The following is a 12,036-nucleotide window of genomic DNA, read 5'->3' as shown; positions in this document are numbered from 1 at the left end:
ACTTCCTGTTCCCTCCCACCCCAGCAGCTTTAATAAAGAGCTCACAGGTCAGAGTGAGGAATTTTATTGGAGCTGAGGGACAAGGTCAAGAATCTTGCAAGAGAGACATGTTTATGAATGACAAGAGTTGTAACTCAATGAAGCTCATTTGTGCTACCTGTGTGGAAATGATGTCGGGGATAACTGGGGGTTATTTCTTCCTCCAGGCTGGAGATTGTGAAGAGAAATGAAGTTTGAAGCTCAGTCTCCTCGTGTTTTCTTCCAAGAATGGTGTCATATTGAGGGTCTGTTTCTCATTCAATACTGTCATTGACTTTTGTGCAGGACCTGCAGAAGAACTTCCATAAAGTCATGAGTATCACTGGAAAATCTCAATATTTCAGTGCCCCATAGGCTTTCACACTGGAAATGAACTGTTCATGTCCTGGATGACAGAACTCGTCTCTGTTGCCTTTGGTTGAACAGTCTGTTCCCACACTTGATCAGAGCCTCCTTCACCTCCTTGTTCCTCAGGCTGTAGATGAATGGGTTGAGCATGGGGGTGACCACGGTGTAGAAGATGGAGGCCACCTTATCCAGGCTCCTGTGGCTAGATGAAGGTTGTAGGTACATGAAGAATGCCGTCCCGAAGAACAAGGAAACAACCATCAAATGGGAGGCACAGGTGTGGAAGGCTCTGGCCCTGCTCTGTGCTGAGCACATCCTCAGCACTGTGCGAATGATAGAGATGTAGGAGAGCAAAGTGACAACAACTGCACTCACCACATTGATTGTGACAAAGGCAAAGATGATCATCTCACTGCTGTGGGTGTCAGAGCACACGAGCTTTAGCAGAGGGGATACATCACAGAAGAAGTGGTCAATGTGGTTGGGACCACAGAAGGAACCTCCAAACACACACCATGTGTAGATGATGGCACTGAGGAAGGACAATAGGTAGGATGATGCTACCAGCTGCCAGCAGACACGGCTGGAGATGATGGTCACATAGAGCAGGGGCTGGCAGATGGCAACGTGCCGGTCGTAGGCCATCATGGCCAGCAGGTGACACTCAATAGCAGCAAAGAAAGCAAAGGTGAAGAACTGCATCATGCAGGCAGTGAAAGAAATGGTTTTGTCCTCTGATAAGAGGTCTGCCAGCATCCTGGGGGAGATGACTGTGGAATAGCAGATGTCAGTGAAGGCAAACTGGGTGAGGAAGAAGTACATGGGGGTGTGGAGGCTGGGAGACACCCGAACCAATGTGATAATGCCAACGTTCCCCACCAGAGTGACAATGTAAATCAATAGAAACAAGACAAAAAGAGGGGTCTGCGCACGGGGGCTCTCTGTGATTCCCAACAGGATGAATTTAGTCTGCGTGTGATTTCCTCGCATGACCAGGTGTTACCTACAAATTAAAAAAGAAGGAAAACATGAAAATCATTGCAAATAGAAATTCACATTTGGACCATATTTAACTACAGTTGGTCACCAGTTTAACTGACATGTTTTGGTGGAATTAATATTTTTGGTTTGTATTTTTTAAACCCAAGTTATATGTTTTGTTTTCATAGGAGATATTTAGAATAGAACAGAGAGAGCCTGAAGGAAAAGAAAAGGCATCTTTATGCTTCTCTGCTTAGAAACATAAACTATGAATTTATTCAAGCTCCTGATTTTTCAGGTTTCATTGAAGAATCAGATCTTTACTCACGTTCAGATTGGATTCAATTTGCATCAGAAGACAGCTTGGAGGAACCTCATAGGAGTGCAAGTAAACCTGGAGCAAGAGAAAGTCACATTCCCAATGAAATCCCAGCTTACACACTAATGACCTCCACACATTTTGGTTTTGTTTTTAATTCTAATGCCAGTCTTAAATTTGCATTTAACAAAGTGTTATTGATCATTCAAAAAGGATAAAATTCACATTGCTGAAGTTATGATTTATATCTCTCTGAGTTCCAGCACACTGAAGCACCCTAAACCCATAGGCATTAAGTTGCTTACTTGAAAACAGAGCTGGTGTTTAAATGTGCTGATTTCAAAGGCTGATTTGTTAGTGACCATATTCTGCTGACAATCTGAAATGCTGCAATTCTTTATAACAAAACAAGATTCATTCTCATTTAACTCTTGAGTAATTCAGTGCATCTGCTTTAGCTGCCTATGGGAAAGAAAACCAACCTGCAAAAGCAAATGCTCCCTATTATTATAAAGAAAACCCACACAGGTAAGGCTGATTTCTGATGCAGCTTTACTAAAGAGGACCCAAGGACATGCAGAAGCAAGCCCACTGCCTCAGTGCAGGGGAGGCTGTGCTTTGTGTTGGTGTTACCTCCTGTGCCTTCCTTCTGCCACCGAGTGATGGGAGCCAAGGGTTTATCCCCAGTGCAGCAGAGAACATCCAGGTGCCAGCATCAGCTCTGTTCAGCTCCTGATGTGAAGAGAGGTGAGCTCCTGCCAGACTGCAAGAGCCCAGCTTGTGGTGCTGGGGCTGTAAATACAGTTGCATGTGCTCTCCTGGGAGGAAGCCTCCAGGGCTGCTCATGCTTTAGCAGAGGAAAACAAAGAGAAGGAAAAGCAAAGGGTGTGAAATCAGCTCTGAAAGGCATTGTGGTGCTTGGGCATCTGAGAGACATGGCATGGATGAGCCATGCCTGAGCACAGCTGCACAGCAGCACTGATGAGGGCTCATAGGATGCTTCTGACATACTTGTGGACCATGCAGAGGTTTTGGTCTGAACAGACTGACACAATGAGAATGGGTTGAGAGACATTCCAGATCTTGCACACAGTCCTCAAAAGGGACATGAAGCACAAGTGACTCCATCTCTGCAGCTGCTGATGTCCCTCTGTGGAGGGAAAGCCCAGTTTTCCATCCCCACTGGGGTTATCCACATGTAGTGCCTGGATGTCCTGCAGCTGAGCTGGTGCCTCAGGACTTCCCCTGTATTCAAGGGTGAGAAACAGGCATTTTCTCACAGTGATGAATTATCCCAGCTGTAACTAATAGGCCTTCATCCCCCTGAGCAGCCTCAGCTGGGGCTCCATCCCCACCCTCTTCCTATTTTCCCCCATCTCTATTTAAGCTCAGAACAGGCAGATTGAGCTTTACTAGAGCAGTTGTGGTTTCCAGTTTAGCAGCAGTTCAGCAAACCTATGGAATCTGTTGGGGGTGACCAAGGATTTCTCACACACCTTCCTAGCAGTTTTTGCACCTGATCCTGCACAAGGGATTGACTCGACCTGACTTGGCTTGGTCTTGAATCTGCCTCCTCATCACCAGCTCTGCTGATGCTCTGGAGCCTTGGTTGAACTTGGCCCAGGTCTGTGTTCCTGCCCTACTTGTCTTGCTCAGGTACTGTGGGATGGGCCCTGCACACCAGGGTGTTCTCCTTTGGTTCTCTTGATAGAGATTCAAGACACAAACCCCTGTGCACTCTCCAGGCTCCTGCAGAGCAGAACCCAAGAAGGAGAAATTTGCATTTCCTGTATCATGACAAAGGGTGAAAGTGAGAAGGGGAAGGTTGGGTTGAGCAAGGACAGACCCATGGGCAGGACTGCATTCAGCTGCTTTAGACACCTGCAGTGTCAGCATGTGTGTGTAAAGCTGAGACCACAGAGAAAAGGATGCTTGTGTGTATGAGAAGATGTGGGATGGGTGATGTTCTGCACTGTTTACACAACCAGTGGTATTGAGAATAGCTGCTGTGGTGTTGTTAGATGCAAGGTGGATGTTTGAGATGTCTGCTCTTTATATATCTATAACTTAGTTATATAAGCAGTACCAAAAGTGGAGGAGATAAATAGGGATGAGGAGATGGCCATTGAGTGTGTGAGCCATTAGCAATGGGAAACAGCAGTTGCCTTCATCCCCCTGCCTGAGGTTGGTGTAGACAACTTCAGCTGGACCTTCTGAAGCCATCTGAAGGTGTTAAAGCTTTAGCAAAACCCTGTCTGCTGTCAGCTGCTTTTCCCTACATGCAATATGTCCCACTCTTGGTTTCATTTCCTCCTTTTGCACACACCAAAGAGCCACCCTGAGGATATTTAAATTTGGAGAATATGAAGCAAAATGGCTTTTCAAAGGCCAATTTTGTGTCCAAAATGTGCAGGTGGAATCACAGAGACTTCAAAAAGGGAAAATGCTGAGTCCTGCCCATGGGGAACAGTTGCTCCAAGCACCAAGACAGGCTGGGGGCACCTTAGCAGAGAGGGACAAGGTGGTTGTGGTGTCCTCTGTGTTGAAAGGAGCCATCAATGTGTCCTTGCAGCAGAGGCAGCCACCAGCACCCTGAGAAGAGCATTGGTGGTGGGTCAAGGGCCTTTCTGCAGTGAACATCTGACCAGATGCAGCAACCAAACATGCCTATAGAGTCAGAAAATCACTGCGATTTGAGCTCTTATCTATTTAATGCAACACTAATTCATGTGGCAAATGAAGGCATCATATTATTGTATTTACTTGTCCTTAAAGAAGAGCAATCCTCCCAACAGGAAAGAAATCATCCCCAACAAGCCTACTTGTTATAAATGATTTGGATGTTCATGGGAAGATGCTTCTGTTTTGCAGGACCAATTCCTTCCATAACAGCCCAGCCAGAGCTTTAGCATTTAAGCCTTAAGATAATTTTTTCCATACATGAACTATTGACTATTATTTTATCAAGTTATTATTTTCAATATATTATTTATGACCTTCAGCCATCATGGTTTTATCTGCAAGTCATTGGTGCATTCACAGAGGAAACCCCAGATCCTGCCTTAACCTCATGCCCTGTGTGTTCCTATGTGCTGGGAGAAGTGATCCAACCTCTTCCCATGTTTCTTTGTCTCCTGCTGCCAAGAGAGTGGCTGGAGGAAACCACTTGAGTGTGACCACGTTTGTCCTCTTGGGCTTCTCCAACCTGTAGAAGCTGCTCTTTGTGACTGTTTTACTGGTCTCCATCCCCATGGTGGTGGGAACCTCATCCAGAGCAGCTCTCAGCTTCATGTGCCCATCTGCTCATTTCCTCCTAGGGAATGTACTTATTTCCTCCATAGGATGTAGCTGGTGTCTTGCTTTCCTGGGTGGGCCTGTCCCATGGAAAGCTACCACCATGCTGACCTAGGAGCAGGGTGGAATTTCATCCCCTGTGATAAGCAGTCACCCAACTTGGTCTGGGAACAGCCTTTGCAGACACTGTCTGAGCAGTGTTGGCTTTTCCTTGGATGTCATCTGGTGCTGATGACACAGATGCTCCATGCTTCTGGCCATAGGTTGTATCCAGATGTGCCCAAATTATTTCATGGCTCAAAGACTCTTAACATTGTCCAGAGCTCCCCCATCACCTCCTCTTCTCCTTATGTCTGTCCATCCAGGCAGAGCTGATTTTCTATCCCACCAGCTGCCTACTCATGATTTCTCATTCCATGGTCTGAGGGTTGAGTCACACTGGTCCAAGGGGTTATTCTATCTAATTGTAAGTTTCCACACTGGAATTAGTCACTGTAGGTTCCCCTTATGGAGACAAGGATGCATCTGGGGCTTGGATTCAGCTTGGATCTATTTTAAACATCCATATCAGGGGTTTCTTCTGGAACAAGTGTTTGGTTCTCTGCACTTGCAGTGAAGGGTGATGGGCAGACACAGCTCCAATGTGGGTTGTGTTGAGAGCAGACACAGGCCATAGCCTGAAGAGTCAGTTGAAGTCTAATGGGAAACATGAGCTCACTGTGCTGATGTGTTGGGGTCCTTCAGAAACCCCACTCCAAAGTGAGGAGGTGAAAGCAGCTTTCATGCAACCATGGGATGGTTTGTGTTGGAAAGGAGCTTAAAGTTCATCCAGTTCCATCCCCTGCCACAGACAGGGGCACATTCCACTGGAGCAGCTTCCTGCAAGCCCCATCCAGCCTGGTCTCCATCAAATCTATGGATGAATAATTTCTTATGCAGCAGAGCCTCAATGCTCAGCATCCATAAAACACTTCCTGGACACAGCAGGAAAGCAAAATGGATGTGTGCAGTGTCCTGCCTGTGTGTTTGCTTTTATCAAGGTTGCTAATAGCAGATATTAAGTTAGTGAAGAAGGGTTTATATTCTGCATAGATGGATAGGAAATTCTTCCTTAGAAAATACTGGTGTTGGTTTGGTCTTAAAAGAGCAATAAGAGAGAAACTTTAATCCCTAAACCTGTCTGTGCCTGAAGGGGCTGCAGGAAAGCTGGAGAGGGGCTTGGGATAAGGGATGTAGGGACAGGCCAAGGGGAATGGCTTGAACCTGCCCAAGAGAGGGGAGACTGAGCTGAGCTCTGAGGCAGAAGCTGTTCCCTGTGAGGGTGCTGAGGCGCTGGCACAGGGTGCCCAGAGAAGCTGTGGCTGCCCCATCCCTGGCAGTGCTCAAGGCCAGGTTGGACACAGGGGCTTGGAGCAGCTGCTCCAGTGGAAGGGGTTGGAGCTGGAGCTGGAGGAGCTTTAAGCTCCTTCCAACCCAAACCAGGCTGGGATTCTATGATCCAGGCCCATGACATTGTCCTTCAGACACAAAGATGCCAACACACTGACCCTCCAACTCACTGCCTTTGGGCATGGACCAGCTCTGTCAAGCAAGGCAGCTGTAGAAGTGAACTTGGTTAACAAAGGAGAAAGTTTCTGTCTTGTTCTCCCAGCTAATGAATCTCTGAGGGCTTGTTCTGAAGAATGAGGTAAGTCACATGCAAGTGTTGTGAGAAGCTGTTGTGGTGATGAGGAAAGTTCCTTGGTAAAGCCCAGAAGGTCTTGTTAAAGCTGATGACTCCTGGAAGGTGGTTGGGCCCCAAGGAGCACTTGTTGCTTTGGGCCAGTGAGCAGCATCACTTGGGATGGAAATAGCTGTGAGTGCTTGTCTTGTGCAAGCCTGGATGTGGGGCCTGCTGGAGGCTTTCTGTGCCCATGCAAGCTTGGTCAGACTCTCTCTGTAAAGAGACATCCTTGTCTGCATGATCTGTGCAGATAATGTGGTTCTTGCTCATGGGCTGCTTTGTCCCTTCCTTAAAGGGAAAAAAAGAAGATAATTTAAGAGTCAAAACCTCCCTTTGTTTGCATGTTTTCCTACAAGTGTTTTTGGAAACTCTCACTTAAGCTGCAGAACAGGAGACAGATGCAGTGAAATGTCCCACGTCAGCTTTGGTTGCCCTCAGATAGAAATGTGTTGCCATTTGCTCTGTCCTGAAGGGCCAAGGACATGGCCATGCACTTGACATGGACATCATGCAACCTTCAGAAGGGTTGGGTTGTTCTGTAGCAACATCTGAAAGCTCAGAGGCAGACTCAGGGCATCTCCAGTTGTTAATAGTCAATGTTGAGGCAGCTGAACTCAGTCCCAGATGCCTTTATGCTTCTTGCCCCTGGTTCATCCAATTTGACCTGCTCTACCCATGCTCATGTGAATGTTTCATTGGGATAATAGTCTAGGACTATGGAATTATGTCTATGTGTTGATGGCATCATCGTGAAGAAATAACTGGGATGGCTCAGGAGCAGACACATAGAATCATAGAATAGTTTGGGTTGGAAAAGACCTTAATAACATCCAGTTCCAACCCCCCTGCCATGGGCAATGACACCTCACACTAAACCATGGCACCCAAGGCTTCATTCCCCAAAGCAGTGGTAAATGCTCCATCCCTGGCAGTGTTCAAGGCCAGGCTGGATGCAGGGGCTTGGAGCAGCTGCTCTAATGGAAGGTGTCCCTGCCTGTGGCAGAGCTTGGAGCTGGAGGAGCTTTAAGCTCTCTTCCAACCCAACCCATTCCATGATTCTATGACTGAAGAGGCTCAGAATGCATGAAAGAATTACTGGTGTCATGTTCTTGTTGACTTGATGCCACCTGCAGTGACAGGGGTTGGAGCTGGAGGAGCTTTAAGGTCCCTTCCAACCCAACCCATTCCATGATCCTGTGATTTCAGGGACAGAGAAAGGATGTGTGAAAGAGTTAATGGTGTCACATTCTGTTTGACTTGATGCCACCTGCAAGTTCTCCATGTGCTTGATCTTGCAGATGAGGGTAAATGTGAGATTTCCTATTGTGAATGTGCAATGTGGGAAATTCCTGTTAGAAACAGAGGGAGGGGAAAAACCACACTGTGAAAGCAGTGAAGCACTGACATAGGGTCCAGGGAGGGTGTGAAACCTCTGTCCTTGGTTGTCCCCAAGGCTCAGCAGGAAAACAACCATGGTCTGGGTTAAATAATAACCAGGGAATTATAAGGTAGCTTCTGGAACTGTCCTTGGTTCAGCAGTAGCAGTCATTGTTCTCCTCCTTGGTAGCTGGTGCAGTTCTGTGGTTTGACTTTCGGGCTGGGAACGGTTGCTGATAGCAAGTATGTTTTGAGTTACTGCTCAAGTGTTTGGTTTGTCCAAGGCCTTTTCTGAGCTCATGCTCTGCCAGGGAGGAAGCAGAGACAGGACACCTGACCCAGGCTAGCCAAAGAGCTATTCCATACCATAGCACGTCATACCCAGGAGGTAACTGGGAGATTCGGAAGGGCTGAGCTCTGGGGGGATGGAGGAGGTATCGGTTGGTGCTTGGTCAGGCAGGGTGGGGTGAGTTATGGGTCGGTGGCTGGTGAGGTGTTGTATTCTCTTCACTTGTTATTGGCTTTATCATTATTATTTGTAGTAGTAGTAGCAGTAGTGATTTGTGTTGTGCCTTAGATATTAAACTGTGCTTATCTCAACCCGTGGTAGCTACATTCTTTGGATTCTCCTTCCTAACTCTCTGGGAGTTGGGGGAGCAAAGGGGGGAGTGAGTGAACGAGCTGTGCGATTTGGGTTTAAACCACGATAGGAACAAAGCAGGATTCAGCTGATTGACCCTGGCTGCTGTTAGTTGTGTGCTGTGAAGAAGTCAGCAAACCACTTTGATCCTGGCTTGATTCTATCCCTCCATGGAGCTTTTAACTCCAACCCAGGTTATTGCATGTGTTTAGGATAGCCCTAAGGCTCAGCCATGGCTCCAGGTTTCACCATGGTCCTGGCAGAGGCTGCAGCTCTATGGGCTGAGGGAATGCTCACATTGGAGTATTTTGGGGTGTTTTATGTATACAATGTGTGTCCATCACCCATCAGCTCTCTGAGCAGGAAGGCAAGAGGAGAGACATCAGTGCAGGCAATGCCATTGCTCCAGGCTGCCATGGGCTGCCATGTATCAGGTGTGAAGGTTGCTCAGCAGAACCATAGCTCTTGTGCTCTGTTGTGGTCAGGCTGCCATGGAGATCATGGCTTTTATTACTGCCAACAGGCAGACAGAGAGCAAAGGTGTGGAGCAGGGGATGGGTGTTCCTTGATAGTTCCTGCCCTTTGGTGAGGATTCATCACTACCTTGTCTTAAAATGCTTTCAAAGCTCCTTCATTCATAACAGAGATCACACAAGTACCGTATTTCATCCAGTTCTTTGCTGTCTGAAATGAGATGAGTTGAATGATGCTGGAAATCATTGAATGAGGTTTGTACATCAGGTCCTAAAAATCTCCCTGCATAGCATCACACTTATTTGCTGTTGTCTGTTTCTCTGGCTAAAGGTGGTTTTGTCCTTAAGGCCCTGAGTGAATTTAACAACAGTCTCTGCAAATGGAGGTTGATTCAGTAGAATTCACTCTCTGTTCATTCTCATTTGACAAATAAAAGGTAGAGCAAAAAGGAAAAGAGCTTTAAGGAACCCTTGCAGGGCCGGTGCCTGCAGCCCTGCCCTGGGCAGCCTGTTCCAATGCTGAGCACCCTGTGGGGCAGGAATTGTTCCTCAGCTCCATCTGAACCTGCCCTGGTGCAGCTTGAGGCTGTTTCCTCTTGTCCCATCCCTTGTTCCTTGGGAGCAGAGCTCAGCCCCTCCTGGCTCCATCCTCCTCTCAGTCACTCCTATGGAGCCATCAGGTCCCTCCTCATCCTCAGATGAAGCCAAGTGCACACCTGTAGCTGTCTGATTGTGTATTCATTAAGTGACATTAACTACTAATACACTTATCAATGTCTGAAGAGTGAAATGATTTGTATTGTCAATCACATCAACCAGGGCATCATGTGAGTCCAGGTGCAGAATACACCCAACATGTCCACACTTAACCAAAACCTGAGCATCTTACACCAAATCTCCATCCTATCTGACCCTAAACTTACAACATTCAATAGCACTTTATTATCAAGAGTCTCCCCAAAGCCTCCTTAACCTCCTTATTCCTCAGGCTGTAGATCAAGGGGTTCAGCATTGGGGTCACTATGGTGTAGAGCATCACAGCCCATTTACCTGCTCCCATAGAGCAGCTGCTCCAAGCCCCTGTGTCCAACCTGGCCTTGAGCACTGCCAGGGATGGGGCAGCCACAGCTTCTCTGGGCACCCTGTGCCAGCGCCTCAGCACCCTCCCAGGGAACAGCTTCTGCCTAAGCTCAGCTTAGTCTCCTCCATTGCAGGTTAAAACCTTTATAGGGTTTATGGGGAACCTCCATCTACAGTCAAACACAACAGGAAAGTGCATGTCACAAAGAACACCCTGATCCCCAGCAGTGAACACCGAGAGCAAACCCCCCCATTTGGGCATCATTTGGGGTCCCAACCCCTTCCCCATCCCCATTCTCCCCTTCCCTTCTCTCTCCATCACTAAACCCATTCACAGCAGCTGCAGGACACGGTACAAGGATACAGATGAGCTCCATCCTGCTGCTGTCAGCACCTCCTCATCTCCATGCTCAATAGCATCCCTGCAGCCACAGCCCCATTGACAGCAGGAGATGGATGGGACCGAGCCGGCTCCGCAGGGCATGGGATATGGGGATGGATGTGTAGGGATGGGATGGACGTAGGGATGTGAGGGGATTCTCCCTCATTGCTTTGCATCAGTCCTGGTCCCACATCCTCACACTGGGCACACAGCCCCTGTGCCCACCCTGCAGCATATGGGGCTGAGGGTCCCCTCTCCTTTATGATGGCCATAGGAAGGATTTAAGCACTGATCCCAGTTTAAGACTCAGTCCCAGTTTGGAGCCAGCAGGGGGGGGTTCATCCCTTGCCCAGTGCCTCCATCACCAGGGTACCACTAGGGCAGAAGCCATCAGCATCCCTATTGCCTGCAGAGCCCCAGCATCCTTCATCCTGCCCCATAGTGTGCAGTGGGGTGCTGAGCTTGTACTTGGGACTATGGAACAGCCCCATTGCTCTCTGCCCCCTTGTGTCACTGACCTCCCTGCACACATCCCTTATCCCTGCGGCTATGGCTTATCCCCATCCATCTCCTGCTGTCAGACTGGGATTGAGCATGGCAATGGGAGGTGTGGGATAAGGTTGGGGTCGTGGGTACCAGCACAGAGACAGGAGCAGTGTTTGGGATGGGTGTAGGGGGACAGGGGACCACATTCCATGTTTCCCTATTGCAGAGCTGCAGAGGCTGTGCAGGAACAGCCACAGCACTGGGGATGCTTCAACACCTCCTGTGCCTTTAATATCAGGTGTTGATGGCTGAGCTGATGGTACCCGGAGGGGCTTCAATGAGGGGAGGGAGTCACAACAACCCCTATATCCCTTCAATCAGATGCAGACATGAAGAAGACCCCAAAAGATGTGACCTTCCCCTGCTCAATGTACCCTTAGATCCATTGGGGACCTGCATTGGTCCCAGCAGCCCCATAGCCACCGCTCACCTCCCGTCCATCATCAGCATCCCATCATGGTCCCATTGACGCATGCAGGTGGGGAAGGGGCCATGCTCCATCCTACGGGACCTCTGCTTGTCTCCACCCCCAATGTGGGCCATAAAACCCCCATTAGGATGCAGGCACAGCCCAGAGCTGAAGCTGCTTTGCTCCATTGGGGTCCCCTTTGGCACCATGGCAGGGGATGGAGATGCGGATGCTGCACCTATGGCAGGTAAACCCACCCATTGCCATGCTCCCCTATGCACAGATGTGGGTCCCAGAGTGGTTATGGGGTGCGGGGAGCTCCTCCAGCCCCATTATAACAGGGAGGGGGTTAATGGGGCTGTGATGAAGGAGCGGATGGTGCACAGGGTCTGCTCCCATATGGGATGTGCAGGATGAGGATCCAT

General features: G+C 48.5%; 1 protein-coding gene across 1 annotated transcript; it reads right to left on the bottom strand.

Annotated features, from left to right (window-relative positions):
• Positions 1–417: 417 nt before the first annotated feature.
• LOC101880279 (olfactory receptor 1020-like) lies at positions 418–1,377 on the bottom strand. Its single transcript, XM_005139455.2, has one exon. It carries the CDS (start codon positions 1,375–1,377, stop codon positions 418–420), a length of 960 nt encoding a protein of 319 aa, XP_005139512.2.
• Positions 1,378–12,036: the final 10,659 nt, after the last annotated feature.

This window comes from Melopsittacus undulatus, chromosome 4, assembly GCF_012275295.1.
Source record: "Melopsittacus undulatus isolate bMelUnd1 chromosome 4, bMelUnd1.mat.Z, whole genome shotgun sequence".
Taxonomy (NCBI): Eukaryota; Metazoa; Chordata; class Aves; order Psittaciformes; family Psittaculidae; genus Melopsittacus; species Melopsittacus undulatus.
This window is presented reverse-complemented; position numbering and strand designations above follow the sequence as displayed.

What these genes read in the sequence shown, in the direction of transcription:
- LOC101880279 (XM_005139455.2), bottom strand. Translation starts at nt 1,377, where the DNA reads ATGCGAGGAAATCACACGCAGACTAAATTCATCCTGTTGGGAATCACA.